General features: G+C 46.2%; 1 protein-coding gene across 1 annotated transcript in view; it reads left to right on the top strand.

The window, feature by feature from the left end:
* Window positions 1-21,389, top strand: part of DPYD (dihydropyrimidine dehydrogenase) — a 316,316-nt gene that overhangs the window by 8,236 nt on the left and 286,691 nt on the right. Inside the window, exon 2 of the mRNA XM_081122318.1 lies at window positions 10,110-10,220. Coding sequence (XP_080978444.1) covers window positions 10,110-10,220 — 111 coding nt within the window. The remainder of the gene's footprint in view (window positions 1-10,109; window positions 10,221-21,389) is intronic.

Genomic DNA, 21,389 nt, shown 5'->3' with positions numbered 1-21,389 from the left:
TCTCACTAGACGCTGAATGCTACTAATTTGGGGAAATTATTACTCATTACACAGCGATGCAACTGCTTAGAATTTGTTTTCAGCATGAATCTGCACGGTGACAGCTGAAGGGTAAGGCGCTTTGTGTCGAAGGTGACGCTGATAATTGACTCACCTCGAGATGAAGAGTATTTCCATGGCAATGGAAAACCCGTAACGCTTAGAGGATTAATTTAAATGTAGGGATCATGCAGTCTGTCTTGGGGAAATAAAAGAAATCTCGCTTCCTCCAGCTCCTCTGAAGCTGAACTTCTGACCTGTGACGTCGCGCTCGGCTCTCATTACTCATCCGTTTCCTGATTTTCGCTCCATCTGTACTTTTAATATGGCTTCGGATCAGAATTAGGGTGGGAGGCGATGTAAGATAACGGATCACTCACAACATTTGAAAATATTTGGGCGCTTCCTTGTAGTAATTTTCTTTGTATGAATTTGGGGATGGGATGGAGTCAGGAGCCTTGGCCCTGACCTTGGTGGCCTTTAACTTGGGGTGTCCGTTCACCGTACTGGTCCTGTCTGTCCATGGGCATCCCTTATGGCCCTGACGCGAGTGGGTGCAGTTCAGTTCAGCGCAAGCTTCCTTTATATTCGGCCCCACACAAGGCACTGAAAATACTGCGGGGAGTCCTCGCCGGTCATTGCACTCCACAAGCTCAGAGTCCAGTGGGACAGACAGACCCGTGAACAGAACGTTTCAGACAGTGTGGATTTCAGTGGAAACGCACGGCCTGATCATGCATGTAAAATTTTTATGAATCGAAAGTGTTAAGCATGCAGTTTCTGTTATCATGGAAGCAGCGTTACTTGACATTTCTGAGCTGTGAACTCTATTTTTGGTACCAGAGCATCTGTGGTTTCTTCACAATTAAGGAAAAAAGTCTTAGCTTTTCAGATAAGACGTCTGGATTTAATTCAAATCCAACAATTGAAAGGCACTCGAAACACGCTCTATCTCACTGTCAATTTTTTTTTAGCTTCTATGTCGTTTCTAAGATGACACCGGTGTTCAAGTGAAGTGCCAAGAGGAACAGAATACTTTTTTCCCTCCCTAGTTCTATATCCCCACTTTTATTTTTGGTAGTTACCGCTCCCCTTGTAATCACACGAGAGGTCCATTTATTTTTCTGCACTTCACAACATATATTCGTGGTCATCGACTCCGCTAGAGCTTGCTTGTCAGTAATTCTAAGTGTTGCCTCTTTCTCTTTATTTAAACCAACACCAGGTAACCCATGTGCGCCAGGTGGGTTGTTAGACGCTGCGGCTAACAGAGACACGACCGGCCTTTTCTTTAAGGTCTGACTTCCCGTCTTGGCTGCGTTGCTATCAGCCCCAAAGAAAAACCGATTCCATGACTTACATGGCCTACCCGGCAATCCTGGAGTCACAGGCACTAAAATAAACACGGAGCTAAGGCCGTGGCTGCCCGCGGAGAGAGCACAGAGTCGGGATTTACAGTGTAGAGTCTGAAGCCAGGAGAGCGGGTCAGGGTCCCTGTCCCATCTGGACGCGCGACTCAGCCTCCTTACAATTTTGTCTCTTTATCTGTAAACTTGCGAGGATAATACTAACAGCATCGTAGGACCGTGGTGACGAAAAACACGTGGAGCGGTGCCTGGCGTGCGAGTAGCCCCCGTTTGACAGCTACTGATAAACAGTCATTCAGTGCAAGAGCTTTAGAAAAACCTGTCTGTGTTCTGTTTTGTTTTTCAAATAAGAGCCATCATAAAATTTAGAGAAAGAGTTGGACTCTCTTCTTGTTTAAAACATGTATCAGGCTGAGCCCCAATCCTGAGATTAATAGAATATGGGTAGAGACAGAGCACCCTGAGAGCTCAGAAGTGTGTTCTGCGCCCAGCCGGGGGGGGGGGGGGTTTCACGCAGTCTGTGTGGATCCGGGGGGGGGGTCACACGCAGGGGGTGGCTATGGAAAGTTTCCAGAAAACAGTTTACAAAGGAACAGCGGGCAGATTTTTATTCACACCATTGCTCCATCTTGTAAAGAATTCATATCAGTTCAAACGGAGCGACCTATTAGCAGCCGATCAATGGAGATGAAAATGAATCTTTTTCTTTTTTTTTTCTTTGCTGGCACAACAACATTTCCATTGATCATTTCTTGAAATGAGTAATTTTTGGTTTAGGATTTTTGACATCTTGATGGATTTCAAGAAAAATACTAACTTATGCTGATGTGATTTCCCATTTGTCTTTTAAGTACATAAGCCAAATGCTCCCCTCTTGACACGTGGATACACTCTGCTGGGCCGGCGCGCTCCCGGGTGATCCCGCTCAGCGCTCCCCACACCTGGTTGGCACCAGAATCACCGTGGGCGCTGCGCGCACCAGATTGTGAGGCGTGTTATTAAAAACGTGAATGGAAGTGGCTGGAACGAGACAGTAATTGATGTCCTCCCCATGGAAGGAGTGCGGGGCTTGCGGCACCTTTCCTGGTCGGCAGGTTTCTGTCCTTCCCCCCTGGCGTCTCCTCAGGTCCACCACACGGTTCACGTTGGAAGTTAGGGCCCCACAAGGAGCAAGGAAGGGGAGAGAGGAGCGCGCCCCCCTTTAATGAGAGGTCCCCAGACACCCACACTCCTGAACACAGCTCACTGGCTGGAACTTAGCTGAAGATAAACGTGAGCGGAGAGATCCCTTTACTGGCATTTCTTAGACGGTTTCTAGGTTTCTTGTCAAGGTCCCTTTGCCGGGTTAAGCTGCGTGGGAGGGAGGGAGGAACCACGGAACCTCGGTTCTCTTGGCCCTGCTCCCAGGTCCGCTCAAGGTGGAGTCACGGGGGTTGGCTCACAGTTTTCTGCCTGGGTCCTCAAGGCCACTCTCGGGCACGTTGATTCACTGGAAGGGGCCACAGCCCTCAGAAGTTGTGAGGTTCACGGTCACGTGTTTATTGCAATGAAAACTAGATTAGACCCAACCAAGAGGAAAGGCACCTGGGTCAAAATCCAGAGGGAACCAGGTACATGGTTCCAGGTGTCCTCAGTTCCCCCGGAGACGCCGTGTGACACGTCCCCAGCCGAGCCTCGGTGTCCTGGGTTTTTACTGGGCACCAGTCACATAGGCATCGAGCGAGCGCGGCATCATCGACTCAGTTACTCAGGCTCCGACCAGCAGGGAGAAAGCAGACGTCCCTCTGGTTGCTCAAAATATCTGCCCCGACTGGTCTCGCAGAGCCCGGGGCCTTCGGCACAAACCCTCTGGCCAGATGGAGCATTCCCCAAACACTTTCCTGGGGTCGCTCAAGGGCCCCTCCTGAAAACAGGCCTTTTGAAGGAATGTGCAGGATTTGAGCAACGCGGACCCACTGAATTAACCTGTTTCCTGCCTAAATTTCCACCAGAAACGATAAAACAGAAACAAAGTATACCAAACAGTGGCCGTCAGGCAACAAGAGAGAGTTATCCCCGAGAGACGGTAAACCTGGGGAACCAGTGTAGCGCAGTACAGTGTTTAATTGTAACTGAAAAGTCATGAAAGGCATTATTTTTATATCTTACTTTAGGTGTAAATTTAAATTGTTTAAAGCGAGATAGTTATGCCCCAAAGTTGGAATTGCTGAGATATATTTATCTGACTTCATACTGTGTATTTTCCACTAGCTAATATTACTTTTAAATGACTGACTGTGGTTCTCTGGAGGCACTCAGAGGGCATTGAGAGTACAGATATTGGGTGGTGAATACATAATACAGTGTACAGGTGATGTGTTGTGGAATTGTGTGCCTAAACCTGTATAATTTTGCTAACCAATGTCACCCCAATAAATTCAATAATGAAGGAAAAAAATAAATAAAATGGAATCCCAATTAAAAAAAAATACAAGATTTTACTACTAAGAGAAGAAAAGTGGCTTAAATAGTAATTAATACATGAATTTTACATTATTTAAAATATTTATACACAAAAACATAACCTTTCTAATAGAACTGATCTAATTTCAGAAGTAGATTTGATTTCTCCCCATTTTAGAAGCTTTCCATGAAACCAAGCGTGTTTCTCCACATCAGTGAATCCCCTTTGAAACATGATTGTTCATAGGTGCGTATATTACTCCACTGCCGACAAACCATAATTTAACTTTTGTCTTCCTGCCGTATACTTTCCAGCTCTTTATTGTTATAAATAACAAACTATCCTTTCTCTTAAAAGTATTTCTTGAAAGCCGTCCTGGTTATTTTACAGATTTCAACAGAAACGTTAAAATAAACATCCTTCAAGTAGGGCCCTTCCCAGAGGCGCCTCCCAGGCCACCCGCGTTCCTCTGGGATCGCACTAAACTAAACGGCCTCCTGCGTATTTACCCCGTGGACTTCCTCCCCTTCTCTTGTGCAGGGACCACGCCTTTCATGCGTTGGAGGTTTCTGTGTTGTGTAATGAAACCCAAACTTTTGACCCCAGAGCAGTTTAAGGACAGAAAGCAGCAAGCAGCTGGTTTGTGTTCCTGCGGAGCCTGTTGCTGACGTCAGGCTACTGCACAGCCCGGCCTCCGGAGAGCGAGGAGGAGCCCGGCCCCCTCCCGCCTTGGAGCCCTTAATGAGCCTGTGGCCTGAAGTGTCTGTACCCGGCGGCCGGCACGCCTTGTGCCCGGCGACAGAGAGAACGGGAGGCAGAAAACAGGCTTCTGTTTGTTTTGCCAGCACCAAAGTCCTGCTCCCCGGCGGACGTTTCTCGCTGCTTTTTGAGGCTGTTTGGCTAAGGAATGTTTCTAATCAATTATATTTGCGTTATTTTTACTAAGGAAGTGGTGTGCTTGGTTTTGAGGACAGCGGGCCCTGTAAATGATGCCCTTGCCTTTGAGGGGCTGCTGACAGCCTGGCGGGAGAGGGCGTATGTGTTAATCAGCACTTGGTATCACATCCCTGTGTCGGGTGAATGGCAGGGCAGGGGGGCTCGAGACGCGCAGGGGTACAACCTACATGGGGGGGCATTTCTTAATTTTTAGAGGACATGGTTCTTCGTTGGAACTTAAAGTTAGCAAATAAACTAACATAAAGTGGCTGCACCCTAGACCGAGGCAGCGAGCGGCGGTGTGGACGCAGGGTTGAACTAGACTCGAGACACAGGGAACCGGCGACGGCGCTTAGGTGCCGGGTGTGTGGTGGGAGTCGCAGGGCCAGCAGGGCCGGACCGCAGCGCCCGGGGTGGGCCTTGAGCGTAAACGGGACAGTGACGCGGTGAGTGCGCCGTGCACTTAGGACGCAAGAACCGTCTTAGTTGCGTTAACTATTTGTTCAATAGCAGTCACTCCGATTTCCCGGGGGTTCGTTCTCTTCCAGCCAACGAGTTTTTTGATGGTTTATAAATCCATCGCCTGGGATCCGGCCTTCCTTGGGAAGGAAAAGCAATGGAAATTCACCTAAACGTGTCGGGTCCCAAGTTCCACGAGTTGCACGCGGTCCTATGTCTGTAAAACGATATGCGCATTGCTGTCTGTACGCAGTGGATTTTAAAACCTGAATTTGAATTTCCGGGCCCCTTTTCCCGGCCATATTAACGTGAGAGGAGGAGGTTGCATTTCCGGGCAGTTTGCCTTTGAAGTTGCAAAGACCCGTTCCAGGGCTGGTGATGTGGCTTCGCCCGGGTGCATCTCGCTCGCTCTGCTTATTTACAGCGGCCCTTTCACCTGTTCCCTTCACCCTGTGTCATATTCCTGTTTCAAAGAGATGCTTTCGTGCATACATTCAGAACCGGCAGTACAGGGCCACGGGTGGAGCCTAAAGATTTCCATCCGTACTGACTGACGACACGTGGCTTACACTGCAAACCCCGCTCCTGACAGTTTCATGTATCATCTCATTTAATCTCCAAAACAACCCCCCGAGGTAGGTACTATTACTAACCACCATCTTATAGTTGAAGAAGTAGAGAGATTGAGAGTTTGCATGACCAGAAAAAAGGGGTAGAGCTAGGAGCTAAGCCCAAGTTTGACCTCCAACACTGTGCAAAGTACTTAGTGAATATTTACTAAAAAGAAAGTTAGAAGACTTAGGACGGGGAGAGACTCCCTCTTCCGCCAGTTATTGGAGTTAGTCTTTGTGCATAAGGGAAAATTGGCCTTTCTATAGGGCTAGTGCAATTAAAAAAAAAAAAAAAAAGGAGGGTAAGTTACTTGGAAAGGGAATTCACCCTAAGCGTATAGAAAGAAGCCTGAGCCTGGACAAAGAATGGATGAACATTAAAAAAAAAAAAAAAAAAAAATTAGGGAAATGTGGAAGTCTCTTACCAGGACTGCCTGGCGTGGATTTTTAAGACGTTCGGCTTTGAGGTTGTTTATAACTCAGGTGTGGGCCTGGGGTGCAAAATTGTTCCCCCTTCCGCAGCTGACCCAGCCGGAGCCTGACCCTGTCAGTGATGAGCTTATCTGGGAACCCAGGTGCTCTGGTGGATCCCTAAGATACGTCCCCAAATTCACCCTACACCATGGCCAGCGATGGACAGGGCGGGGGGGGGGGGTAACTGCCTGAGGCTGGGCCCCTAAGCATGAGGCTGTTGAGCACGTTTGGTTTTCTATGGATCAACACTGGTTACATTGTTGCCTGGATGAAGCAACGAATATTGATCGAGTGCATGACACAGTAGGCGTTTCTGTTTTCCTTGTAGCTGAGCATGTTTATTGAGGGAAAATGGCAGCATGATACGTTTTATCATAATCTAAGTACTTAGGCCCAATTATCAAAACGTGAGAAAAGCCTGGTTTTTATTGTTGTTATTATATTTTTTCACTTGATGCTTTGGAAAGTAGGAGATGACTGACAGCGGACTCAGCATTAGCCATCAAAGGCAAAATTAGGGGTCATTTAAACAAGACACAATGTAGCTCATCAAGTTCAGCTTGTAAATCTAAAATGTCAGTATACGGGTATCGTTTTCAGGGCTCGGGGTTACCGTGAGTAATGACCAGTACTGAAGGGGGAACCTTTGATTATAACCGTAAAGGCGAGGCGTGAAGGGGCCTTAAAGGGCTGGTTATGTCGGAACCCTCAGTGTTGTGGTAGAAAACAAAGCCGTGTGTTCGGGGGGACATCCTGCGGGAGGAGCTCAAGCTCTCAGCCGCTGCGGTTCGGCGACTTCAGGCTGCGCGGTGCTGCTGTGGTTTGAGCGAGGGCCTGCGACGGCGTCGGCGGGGGCCCCTCGTGCCCGCTTAGCGCAGAAACGCCGGCGGATGCAGGATTCTCAGGACATTGCGACATTCCCGCCACTTCCCAGAACGGTGTTGACAGTGACGACAGCACAGAACCTTTACTCGATCTCTTTCATAAATGTTCCTGGATCACATCCTGTCATTTCTTAAACGAAAACAAGGTAGTGCAGTGAAATTTTCTCAAATCCCGTTCTTCTGCCTCTAGGATGAATCAACTGTACTTTTTTTTACTGTGTGACTGAAAGTGATTGGGAAAGACACATCCTTTGTATGGGAGAAAACGCTCCCTCTGTAAGTGATACACCTCTGATCAGAAGGGGTTAACGGGCCTCTTAACGTGCTCGATTTATCCAGCGAGGGGACCCCGTGGCCCTGCCCGGACCCGGCTCTGGTCTTTTCTCGGGGAGAATGTAATTTAGAGCTCTCCTGCCTCGTTCTGCCAGCTGCTTGGTTATTGATGATATTGACTTTTAGTTTTAAAAAGTCTTGCTTTGGAAAATTGTTTTTAACAGCTCTCAACCACTCATGTCCTGTGTTTTTATTTTATCTCACTTTTCATTTGGGATATTATTAAGTCAAATCCTTGGTAACTGTTCTCCACAATTCAATTTATTTTTACCCGAGATCCATTGAATTCAAGTCACTGCCTTTTCGCAAAAGGTTAACCCAATATTTCATGTTATGCTTTCTACTTATGCTACGTAAAGGAAAAGTCACTGTGATAAGCAGCCAATAAATTGTATTCAGAATGTTTCTTCTCAAAACTTACATTACTCTGCCGAAATAGATAAACATAATCATTTATCACAATAGGGATTGTGGAACTAAAAACTAAAATAAATGCAGCCATGTTTCTTGCATGTTACCCAGACTTCTCCCTCCCTCCTTTCCTCCCTCCCATCATCTTTAAATGCTGACCACAATAACTACCTTTAAAAAATGTCACCTTTTTATTTATCAGTTTGGATTAATATGAGATTAGTAATGGTTCAAGGTTAAATAACTAGACAAAAAAAACCCACCCACATTTATTTTATAATATGAAAATGTTTTCAATTTTTTTGTATAAAAATGCTATTAATTATATTTTAATATTGACTTATTAATTAATAGGTTGCTTTGGCATTATTTTATCATAAAGAATAAACCATTTAAAACCTCCAGCTTTACTGTATGTTTGTTGTCCAGAGGACATAGACATCTAAAGAGATAGATTGAAGAAATATCATGTCCATCATATTTAGGAATTACTGTAAATAATAATCATTTATATTGGGCTAGTAAAATAAGTCCCAGTGATGTTCCTTAGAGTACAGTATACAGTGAAATCCACTAAATGTAGACCTTAGTGATGATTGTTTTTGGTAACAGCTTTATTGAGAAATAATCTACATGCCACATAATTTACTCATGTGAAATGTAGAATTCAAAAGCTTTTAATGTCTTCATAGAGTTGTGCTATCATCACCACAATCAATTTTTATGACCTCAGAAAGAAATCACATACCCTTTATTTTTTTTTAATGCTCTCAGTGATTTTAGAGAGAGAGGAAGGGAGATGGAGAGAGAGAGAGAAACATCTATCGGTCTCCTCCTGCATGGCCCCTGCTGGGGATCGATCCCACAACCCCGGTATGGGCCCCAACCAGGAATCCAACTGGTGACCTCCTGGTGCACAGGATGGTGCCCAGCTGACTGAGCCACGCCGGCCAGGGCCAAACCACACACTCTTTAGCAGGCACTCCCCATTTTTCCCTAATTCTCCAGCCCCTGGCAACCACAATCTACTTTCTCCCTCTACAGATTTGCCTTTTCTAGACATTTTATATAAAGGGCATCATACAATATGTGGTATTTTATAACTGGCTTCTCTCAGACAGCATAATGTTTACCATATTTATCTTTTTTCTTTGTAAATTTCCCAAATTTCTTTCCTTTCTTGATATCTAACTCCATTGCATCGCATTTGGAGAACTACTTTGTGTGACTTTAACTCTCTTAATTCATTGAGGCTTGTTCTGTGGCCTTGTATAGGGTCTGTCTTAGAGAATGCTCTGTGTGCACTTGAGAGGAATGTGTATCCTGAAGCTGTTGGGTGGAGCGTTCAGACAGTGCACGTGTTGTTCAAGTCTGTTTTCTCTTTGTTCTTCTGCTTCGAGCATTGGATTCTTGGTTGACAGTTTTTTTCTTTTAGTACTTTGAAAATGTCATCTAACTACTTTCTGACAGCAGTTGTTCCGGATGAGAAGTCGACTGTTACACTTACTGCAGTTCTGTACCTGATGAGTCATTTGTTTTCCTCTCGCTGCTTCTAAGACTTTCTTTTTGGTGTTGACTTTTAGCATTTTCACTACCGTGTCTATGTGTGGATCTCTTTGCATTGATCCTATTTCACACGTGTTGAGATTCTGGATGGACAGTGTAATGTTTTCTCTGTTTTTAAAATCAAATTTGGGAAGTTTTTAGCCATTATTAATTTTTGTTTGCCTCCTTTCTTTCCTCTCCTGGTACTCCCATTACAGTATTATGGTGTATTTAATAGCGTGCCACAAATCGCTAAGGCTCTGTTCATTTCTTTCATTCTTCTTTCCTCTCAGTTCATCGGCTTGCATAATGTCTTTTGATCTCTCTTTAAGTTCGCTGATTCTTTCTTCTGCCAGTTCAGACCTACTATTGAGCCCCTCTAACAAAATTTTCATTTTAGTCATTGCCATTTTTCCTCAGCTAGGACATCATCTAATAAATGATTCTTTGTGATAAGTTTATTACAGAATTATAGTAGTAGAAGGGGAAGCACCATTTATAGAATATGTCTGTCTTTGGGTGGGGGGGATGTTAAAATAAAATTTTGATTTATTTTTTAATGCCAACATATTTACCTATGTTTATACATTGTTTATATTGTCTTCAGAGTATCCTGGCTTTAAATCCTCGAACACAAACTCATGCAACTCTGCGTTCAACTTCGGCCAAGAAATTAGACAAGAAACGTTGGAAAAGAAATCCCGATAAGAACTGCTTTGTAAGTACCACGGATACATTTCATGCTGAAAAATGATCTCATTCTACACATTGTAAAACAGGACTTTACGTGGTCTTAGAAATACACTTAAGTATGCATCAAATAGAGCTGTGATTTTTTCATTTTAAATATTTTATGTTAGAATCATCTCAAAGTGTGCTTAATTTTACTGCTTAAAAAAAAACTATTGAAACAGTTAAACATCCTATAAATTTAGTTTGGTGCCCATATTTCTTTTCCTAAAAATCTGTAAAATTTCTCTTAAAATAGTTTTGGGTAATGACACAGTGGTACAGGAGAGTTTCCATTACAGATGGAATTTAACTGAAGAATAACTGGGATGTAGAAACTGTGGCAAAGTGCACTTTGGGGGAATATATGAGCATGAGGTATTCAATATGTACATGTAATAATACATCCAGGTGAGGGGCAGGAGCAGAGACCTCTGAGATTACTCACTCTGAGAGCATTATTTAACCGGCCTATGAGGTGATTAAAGGGCTGGGACTGTGAAACCATCAATTGGGATTAAGTACAACCTGGAAAGAAACATTTAAAATGCTATCTTAGGGGGTATGAATCTTTAAATTTGTAAAGCAATTTTATTTCAACCTGATTTCCCAAAATTAATTTCCCCCACCTTAATTTTCTCAAATTAATTAGTGAGACAATTAATCGTAATAATTTAATTAGTTCTTTTGGAATTTTGTGTATACTGTCTGATACAATGGTTTCAATTTATTTTTATCTACTTCTTGGTTCCTTTGTACATTTAGTAAATTAGGGGAAATCCATTCAGTGGTAAATTAGGCAACTGTTAAAATTATTTTGGAAATAATTAACAATCTGGATAAATACAATCTATATGCATAAAAAAGCATGAAACATCATTGTATTTAATGATGGTTATGTGCATTTATATGTCTAAGAGACATCTTAAAGTTAATGTGTCTAATATCCAAATTTATGATCTTATCTCGAAAACATATTCTTCTTGAGGCCATCACCATCCATTCTTTCACTGATAGCAAAACCCTAGCCCCAACCCTAACCCTAAGTCTTTCCTTTTTTTTTTTTTTTTTTTTAAATAACAGAGGCACTTTAATGGTCAATCTGGTCATAGAATCTCTTCTCGGTAATACATCTGAGGAATCCTTTCCAAGCCCCTGTGCTCAGACTGTCTCAGGGATTCCCCAGCTCACTCCGAGTCTGCACAGCTCCTTTGTGCAGCAGTCGGCTCAGCAGGGCCTTCTCCAGCCGCCCCGTATAAACTGACCAGCCCCCCGCCTCTCCGTAGACATCCCTGCTTAATTTTCCTTCACAGTGCTCGTCACTGACATACTCTGTGTTTCACTCACTGCTTTGTTTACCGTCTGTCTTTTTCCACTAGACTGTAAAGTCCGGGGGGCAGGGCTTGTTGCGTTTTGTTTCATTAGCTGTGTCCCCAGACTCCAGAACAGTTGGTGCCCCCTAAGGATCCGTTGAATGAACACACGAGTGAAGGTGACCCTTACGTGTTCTTTCTACACCAGACCTAAGGATTCCATACTTTCTTGTCTGGTGCGGTGCAGTTTCCAGAGGACCTTTGCCTTTGGTTCTTACCATGATGAAACGGACATCAGGTTTGTTTTCTCGCTTCACGGATGAGGGAGACCATGCTGAAAATGTTAAATGATTAAGCTCCTTAAAACTGCTTAGTGTTGCAGCCAGATCTAGAATGCAGGTCACACGACTGTGTCGTGGTGTTCCCGGCATATCCCGTGGCCTCCTTAGAAAAGACAAATGAGGTCGTGTTAAACTAGATCCATACAAGGTGAAGAAACTGGATTGTAAGGGTCGCCACATTTGGGCCCAGGCATCTTACATCATTTCCGAAGACCACACAGAGGCACATTTTCAGCCACCTCTCTGACCACCAGATACAAAGGTTTTCTTTCTTTATTTTTATTTTCTTTGATTTTAAAAAATCTCTTTTACTTCGGCGTCACAGTTTTCTGTTTTAGTTTGGTTCAGAAACCACCGGCTTGTCTCTCCGCATATCCACACCGGGCTTGTAGGCTGGGTGCCTTCGAGGTCCCAGAGAAATTTCCCGCGAGCCCTTGCCCAGTTCCCTCGCCTCTCTGCCCTTCTTCCCCTCGCCCACCTGGGTCCTCGCACCAGCCATGCACCAGGCCCTGTGTGGAATGCTACTCAGATGAATAAAATCTGCCAATAGGTAGTCTAAAATTATCCACTAAAATAGATACAGATTTGGTTTTAATAAACAAATTAGAACACAGGCATCTTCTTAGAACACAGGCATCTGTTGGACCCATAAACGTGCCCTTAAGAAAGGCAATTCTGAAATTTTTTACTTGGGAATTTCCACCGTTGGCAGTTTAAATCCATCCTGGTTCTAATTGGAGATTCTGAATTCAGCAGGGGATTTAAACTGGCAAATGTGTTTATACTGGTTAATGAAGCACGAAGCAGTTATTTCCAGTATCTTTTAAGCAGGTGCTCCATAGCCGCTGTTTATTTTTGCCGTTTTTGAAAATGTTGAACTGTCCTAATTACATAAATATTTTGCGCTTGCTTCCCACTGGCAGTTTTTTAAGACCAGAGGAACATTACAAATCAGAAAACATCCTGGGTGAAGGGGGGGTCTCCCGTCGTGTGAATGCCGACTTGTAACCAATATTTCCCTTAAAGAGTAACAGTGCCCATGGGAGGGCATTTTCGCTAGAAGTCTTTAAAGTCGGGTTATAGGTTTCAGAAGGAGACTTTCAGGTGATCTCAGTTTCTTCAAGAATGCAAAGCACACCCCGAATTAGGCAGTAACGTCTGAAATCATTTGACCGGTTTCCCGTGCCCGTGTCTGAAGCATGGCTCCAAGGGGCGTCACCTGAACATTTCTGGGCACCATCTGAGCGGCTGGGAGTAGGTTCCTTTCTTAGCGGCAGGCCCTCATGCTTTCCGTATTTAGAGAACATTTGTCTACCAAGTTTTTAAGACTTACAGAGTGTACACACCCCTGGGCATCTGGCTCGGGCAGCTTCGTAAGGTACCAGATGTTAATGGAAGGCCTCGTGTGCGCCAGGCGCCGTGGAGAGTGCCGGGGGAAGGGACGCCCACTCGCCTGGCCCCTGCTGTCATTCGGTCACTACACTCAGCATCAACCACCGTGCGACCTGCCAGCCACGGGGCCACAGCTGAGGCGTGTGTCCCGGTCTCGGGGCTGGAGGTTGGGCTCCCTGAGGAAGCAGAATTGGAAGTGAAAATGCAAATAAAAAGAGGGAAAGAAAAAGAAGACGGTTCTGACCCGAGTGGACAACAGATATGAGGAAGGGTTACGAGGAGGGAGCCCGTCGAGCGTAAGGGGTGAAACGGTCTCGGCACCGAGCGGCCCAAGCGGAGCGGGTGAGGCGGGGCGCAGAGACGACACCGAGACACCGGCTCGCGGTCGCCCGAGCGGCAGTCACGGCGACACAGCGGGTGATGCTCACCAGGACCCGAACGGGAAGGCTCTGTGTTGTGGATGTTTCGCCAAGGGAAGCACAAGTCCTCTCATTAAGAAAGCGCACTCTTGGCCGCATGCTGTAATTTGGAGGGTTTTAAAAATATATATAGTATGAGGCGCTCTCTTGAAAAGTTATTTGTTTTCTTGGTGCTTCTTTCCATACTTAGAATTGTTCTCTGGGCAGAAATGTGTCATAAAATGTTAATGGACAAGAGGAAAGGGTTAACTCTTGCCTTCCCGAGGCTGTCCCCAGAAAGCTGTGCTTTTGTTATTTATTTCAGCCTGATCACAACCTTCCCCACGTCCATGTGACACAAATTAAGCTCGTTTGGAACCGTCAGCCGTCTGTCCCACGACGTTTTTGGGCTCATCTTTTTTTTTTTTTTTTAAATATATCTTTATTGATTTCAGAGAGAGGAAAGGAGAGGGAGCGACAGAAATAGAAACATCAATGATGAGAGAGTCATTGATCGAGCCCACAACCGGGGCATGTGCCCTGACCGGGAATCGAACCCCGATCGCCTGGGTCCTAGGTCGACGCTCACCCGCTGAGCCACGCCCGGCCGGGCTATTGGGCTCGTCTTTAATTTGAAGGTTGTATCATAGTTAAGCGTTGGCTCTGTTCTATTTCCCCCCGACCGACTTCATCGTCCCTCCGAGCGGCGCGGAGCTGCGGCCTGCGGCGCCGGGTGTAAATCGGGCTGGAACCCGCGTCCCCCCGGGAGGGCTGCTCCCGTCCGAGGCCCCTGCGGAGCCGGCCTCTCACCCTGACGGTGGTGCTCAGGAAAGAGGGCGGCGGGACCAGAAGGGACGGCTCAGCCCGGTCGAGAGGGAGCCCCGAGATCAGCTAATCGGGTTTAGTGATCGGCTCTGCCGTTTCCTGGCGGCGTGACCCCGAGCGGGCTCCCTCACGTCTTCCTCCCTCCGGCGCCTCTCCTGTGAGATGCGGGTAATAACAGCATCCACCCGGTCCCGTTGCTCGTAGGAGTAATTGAGCCAATTTGCTGCTATGCCTGCAACACGCCCGGCTCGCCGTAGAACCCGCCAGACGTGTTATTACTGATGATTACGGCCTCGGTGGGCTGCTGCGCCCCGGCCTTTTCTGTTACCAGGTGCGCAGGCCCGTCGTGACAGTGGGCGCGGGAACCACTAAATATGGGAAGAGCAGGGAGGTATTAGGGCCGGTGGTGGACAGCAGGGCATTTCCTTTATTGCTGAGAAATTTCCTGGCGGCAAAGTGTGTGTGAGAGAGACAGACAGACGGACGGAGGCAGATGGAGAGAAACGGAGATCCTGGACCTTTAGCACGTCCCGCTCTCTGCATCAGGTTGGAAAGAATGATATTCGTGGGATATTTTTTCGCCACGGTCCACTTTCTCCAAGAAGCTCCAGCGTCCTGCCCGGCTTCGTGCCACGCCACGGCTCTGCCGCGTCACGGAGACTCCACGCTGGCGAGCCCGCAGGGCGCGGGGCGCCCACCTCTCGTTCCCTCTCGACACCCGACGGCACGTTCTCTTTAGAGACGCTGCCTACGTGGGTTACGTGTTATCCAGGGGCGCTGAGGGGCCCGACGGGTGCGGAACCCACCTGATGTGGTTCGTGTGCGCGGCCGTGAGTCCCACGGCGCCTCGTCGGTCAGGGAGTGCCGCTTTCCCCGTCGTTACAAATTGAGGATCGCTTCGCACAGCACTTCCCGAACTTCTCCTTCCCTTTGTGTGTGTTTTGGAGCAACGTGGCACACGTCAATATCGATCATGTTTTTGTGCCACACTGAGGTTCCTGGGAGAGTTTCGAGAGCCCGGTGAAGGAGCTCATTCCCTTCCCTTACGTCACACATGTAAACTTACGCACACAACATACTTACACATAAGTACACATATTGACAAAGGTGTCGTTATAGATAAAAACATGAATATATAACAATTTCATCAGTAATAGATATAGAAGGAATATATTAAGTATTTATAATTTATAAAGAAACTTTCGTATGGATTGCTTTTCAAATTATTAAATCAGGACACAAAGGGAGGGGACTGCAACTTTGTCAACGTTAACATTTTTTCATTAAAAAAATATATCCGAACCTTAGCAGAAGGACTGATACAAATAGTATTCAGATATATTTCCACGTGCTGTGGATTCTGAATGTGTACAAATGACTCAGTCATTTTTTTATCACCCTAAGAAATGGGATCACCTGCGTCCGTCAGTGTGTCCCGTTACCCATCCGGCCCGTGCGCGGAGGCCGGTGAGTCGGCCGCGCTGTGGGAGCCCCACGAGAGCCCCGCGCGTGGGGTCCCTCTGTCTCGTCCCGCGGCAACTCTTGACTGACTTCAAAGCCTGCGGCCAGGTGGTCAGGGGAGTGAGCTGGAAATAGGGGTTTACTTTACGTGGACTTTTGGAAACGCTTCTTGAGGGTTCATCTCAGCGTTAAGGAAGTTCCCTGTGTGGCCCTGTGGCCACGGGGGTCCCCACCTCTCTGTCAGAACGTCGCAGGTGGTGTGAGCTCCTTGAGGAGCGGGGCTTTGTCTTAGCAAAGGGACACCGAGGTGCTTATGCACAGAAGGATGTTCAGTCTGGGGGGGAGCCCGGCAACAGGACCCCGATAAACAGGAGGAATAACCCGTCAGCCACGCCCGGGTGCGGGGAGCACTTCCGTGGAATCGTTGACCCACGGTGGGGCTGGCTGGCGCCAGGGAGTGCGCCTGTGTGTGGCGCTGGGCGCCCACCGCCCTGCCGCTGTGTGACCATGAGCTTTTGTTTGCTCATTTATTGTTTAACGTCTGTGTCCCACACGTGAGGGAAATAACACGGTTCTTGTTTTCTGACTTATTCCGCTTAGCACGAAGTTCTCAAGATCCACCCGTGGTGTCGCAAGCGGCAGGACGTCATCTTTCTCGCGGCGAGCAGTGTCCCCTGCGGGCACGCCCCGCATCTCCTTTACCCGCGGCCCCCGGCCCCGGCCCCGGCGCTTCGGCTTTTCCCACGTCTCGGCCGCCGTGAGTGAAGCGGCGGTGGACATACATTACTGTAGATACGGCCCCTGCCCTGGTCAGATACTGTCTGAGGGGCGTCGTTGCTCCTCAAACGATAAAACAATGCGTTTCCCCCTCTCATTAGCAAGTTGGTAAGGAACCATGGGAGATACAGTCTAAAAAGGACATGTGTTTTAAAAAATCACCATTGATTTGGTTCTTCATAGATCATGTATAGAAGAGCAGATGGCGGAGTTATAGTTATAAACAATGAAATACAAAAACCACCAGCCTGATGGCTTTTAGTAGGCAATTTGCATGATGAAATTAAGCTGGAAAAACATAGGAGACGTGCTTCTCTCGACGACGTTACTGGTACTTTGACCTTTCCCGTGACCCCCCGTATTTCTCACCTCTCACGATTGCATGGTCCCCCTCACGTGACCCCCCGTCTCCTTTCTCCCCCTGTTCAGTTGCTGTAGTATCGGGGGCTGATTTTTTTAGAGATTCTGCTGTGAAAATCCATTCATGTTAAATAATTTATATGAAATAAAAGAACTGTTGAATGGAAGCACAGAACAGTTCACTGGGAAGCGTCGCAGACGTGAGTAATGCCCTAATAAAGAGTTTGGCTTCGTTCTCGTAACGAGGAACTCAGCTAAGCATATCTTCATTTGCTCCCTTAATTAATATCCACGTTTTACATTAGGAACGGGGGGACCTGGAAACCTAACCCGCCTCTTGCGGTTTGGAGGAGAGGAGCTGAAACAGTCTAGGGCGGTTGTCACTGTGCGTGACCTTCCTCCGATATTTCGAACCCGTTTCAGTCGCCTGCAGTGTTCGCTGCTCGAGCTGAGGCCGCTCTGTCAGGTCCCTTAGAGCTCAGACCAGGCGACCGGTTTCCCCTTCGCCCGGCGGCCAGGGCGCCCTGGGCCCGATGGCCCCGGTTTCTCCCCTCAGTGCTCCCGAGGTCGCCGCCCGGCGCTGCTTTGATCCTTAGAGGAAAGTCACAAAACCCCAAAGCCTGGAGACTCGCGCCCTTAGGGAAGCTCTGTTCAAACACTGGCTGCGTCCCGCGTTTTCCCCGTCACTGTGCGTCGCCGATCTTGGCGATAATGCCGCAGTTCTCACTGCGCCAGCTCGGGGGGTGGCCCACGCCCTTGCCCCAAACCAGCGGGGTTCAAACCTACGCTCTGTCGGCTTCCACTCAGGAAGCCACAGGCAAGGTGTTCGAGCCCCCGTGCCTCAGTTTCCCCGTCTGCAAACAGGAACGTAGTAATGGCTTTTTAAAAAAAGCGCTCTCGTAGGGTTTAAAAGAAGACAGACCTGGAGAGCACTTAGAACATAGGGCACCGCGAGAATCCGGCAGGACTTAGGATTCACGGCAGCGCAGAGATTGTTTAGGAAATAGACACAGGAAAATGGAGCCTCTTGAAATCCTACCGTTGAGTCACCAACACTTTGAAGTATGTTTCTTCCATATTTTATTAAAAATGGGAGTATAGGATCTATCTTAGTTTCTAACCTCATTTTTTCCCATAAGATAATGTAAATTTTCCATGTAATCCCACATCACACTACGTGATATTTCAATGCCTTTAGTATTACAGTCACGATAATTTATATATCTAATGCTCTAGATCCGCACAGTGGACCCTGTAGTAAAGGCATCATTTCACATATTTACATATTTAACATTTTCTTGACATGTATAAGAAATCTCTGCCTATATCTAACCTTCAGTTATTAGTCATAACTCAAAGCAAACCAACGATTTTATTCCAAATATTTGGGAACATATAAGTCGTCGTCTCCTAATGCACAGAAAAAAGTCTGTAATAATCTTACCTTATTGTTTTCCTCTGAAAACTCTGGTTTTTACTTGAGCTTCTCCCAAACAAATGTGGAACGTAAGCTGCTGACTGGCGGTGACATAGAGAGGGTGACATACCCCGTGCTGTTAGTCACACAGCAGCTTCTCTTTTACAGCTATGACATGAGTAACATTGATTCCTCTTTAATGAAGCGTAATTATATAAATTAGTCATTTCATATAACATAGATTTATGTTAGTAATTTTTAAATAGGCAATTTAAATGTGTATTTACTATGCACATGCATATTTTAAATGTTCATTTACTACTGATGTTGATATTTACACGTTTTAGTATATTTGCTGCCCTAATAACACAAAATATAATTGCATATCAAAGTCCAACCTCATATCTCCTTTATAGTGACACTGTCATGTTCGCTTGAAGGGTGAACCGTCTCGATTTATTTTATTGTATTTACTCAGTATGACATTTTAAGAGCATTGTCACAGTTTTTAAAATGTTCTTAAACAGAAATTATATTTTCTCATTGTTAAACAGAAAGATGTATTAAAGTTTGCCATTGAAATTGGCTATTAAAAAATATTTTAAATGCTATGTTTTCATTTCAGTTTCCTACAGTTTTATCTTTTTTGTGGATTTTACCATGTATCAATATAAAGCAGTCGTGTGCTTGGCATCTGCCTGGCCCATTCTTTTATTTTAAAATTGTCATTTGATATAGAGGAATACCTTACTATTTTGTCATTTTTCGATTCTGAGAATCTTTGTCTTTTAAGAGAGAAGTTTAAGCATTTTACCCTTATGTTTAATGGGTGTCCTTGGACTTGCATTCACACGTTATCTTAGTCCCCACTCTTCCCTCATCACGTCTAATATATATATTTTTTGGCTGAGATATTTATTATTTATAGACTAATACGTCGTACACCATATTTTGATTCTGTAAGCATGTATTATTAAATTTTATTAATTAACTTCTCTGCCACAGTCAATAAATACCAGAGTCAAAGTACGGAGTCAGGCTCTGCTGAGCTCGCTCACGTAAGCCGACAAATGTAGCGTGTTTTTATTTCTGTCTAAAAAGCCCTCCTGTCATTCTGTTAGGAGAAGCTGGTGCTTAAAATCTTTCTAGATTCTATGAAACTTCTCTTTTAGGAGTTTTAATATTTTCAATATTTCAATAAGCTTCACAAGCATGTTAAGGAACAATTATATGACCAATTGTTCAAAATATTTTACAGTTTCATCCTTTATCTTCATTTTTTATACTACACCTTCTTTGTACTTAAGAAATAAAACAAACGGGGAGTTTTTCCTTGAATAATGATTTGGCATTTTTTGTAGCGATCGGATTTTTAGTTTTCGGCTGTCACTCTGTCCCCGAAGGACTTTGTTGTTCCCGTGAGAAAAAGAATTCCCTTTGAGGAAAAACACACAGCTCCGTGTCACACAGGCCGCGTGGCACGGCGCAGGTGCCAGTGTCCGGCAGTCGGCGGGGACACAGGGCGCGGTCAGGGCGAGGGGGGCCCCGGGGAGGGGTGGCGGGCGGCCGCCCACCTTCACGCTTCTCCCTGATCCCACCAACCGAGAGGCCGCTTCTCTCTCGGGCTGTTATTTAGAAATCTGTACGTCCTGATGGGTATTGAACCATATGATGAACGACTATTTAAGTTAAAAAATTAGTGAACAGGGACCAGGATTGAACACGAGAGCAGCCGGTGCGGTGGGAGGTTCGTTCCTGAGCTTTTAGACCGGGGCGCTCGTCGCCTCTCCCGGGTAGAGGCCTTGAGTGGCGGTGCCGCGAGCACAAGCCCCTTCCACGGCTTAGGGGACCCGCGTGGCCCCGACCTCGGCCTGCGCCCGGTCCTGCCTTCTCTCATCGTGGATCTTGTTTCTCACACTTGAGGCCCACTCCCTCCTTTTCCTTTCCTTGGAGTTAGCCAAGTTCAGAGCCGCCCCGGGGGTCTTTGCAATTCCACTTCCCTCTCTTGGGATCTTAGCAAGACCCTCCCCGACCCCTGTGCTCCTGCTGTCTGATTACCTGCCTCCCCCCAAAAGCACTGAACGCTGTCTGCAGCTGTCAGTGTTAAAAGTGGACATGGGACGTGTGTTGTGCACCATGTATCTATCTATATATATTTTAACTCTTACCTGAGGATATTTGTTCCATTGCTTTTCAGGGAGAGTGGAAGGGAGAGAGAGACACACATGGGCTGGTTGCCTCCCCCACGAGCCCTGACCAGGGCTGGGGATCCGTGCCCTTGGCCGGAATCAAACCTGGGACCCTTCAGTCCAGGGCCCTGTGCTCTAACCACTGAGCCCACCCAGCCAGGGCTGTGCACCGTATTTTAAATAGATATTTTAAGTCTATATTTGTATCAACTCCATCCCCTCTCCTAAAGTGTAAGCTTTATGAGGACAGAGAGCTAGAAAATTTAGAATAAACTCTAGAAGTACTATTAATTTTTTTCTAGTAAAGCCATACAAGTGGAATTCATACAAACGATTTACGCAGGCAAGTCTGAAGGGTGTCTGTTTAAGAGCACTGCTCACGCAATGGACGTTGGACATTTGAAGGAAAGAGATGTGGCTGTCGTTTAATCTGCTTATGACACTGAACGAAGCAGCCGATGGCATGTGTGACTAGTGCCTAAAACCAAGTTGACGTTTCCTGCGTGGCTGGCAGAGCAGAGGTGCTCCTGCGGCCGCTGTCTGGGGCTCTTCAGGGACTGTCAGGAGGTTCCGTCAACAGCGGGCCTGGGCCAGACGATGGAATTCTCCAGAATCACCGTATAGTGGCACCTGCCTGTTTTTTGCTCTGTTTTGTTTTGCCTTCAAATTGCGTTCCATTTACATG

Source organism: Miniopterus schreibersii, assembly GCF_964146895.1.
Source record: "Miniopterus schreibersii genome assembly, chromosome: 19".
Taxonomy (NCBI): Eukaryota; Metazoa; Chordata; class Mammalia; order Chiroptera; family Miniopteridae; genus Miniopterus; species Miniopterus schreibersii.
The sequence above is the reverse complement of the archived record's forward strand: the minus strand, read 5'-3'. Positions and strand labels throughout refer to the sequence as shown.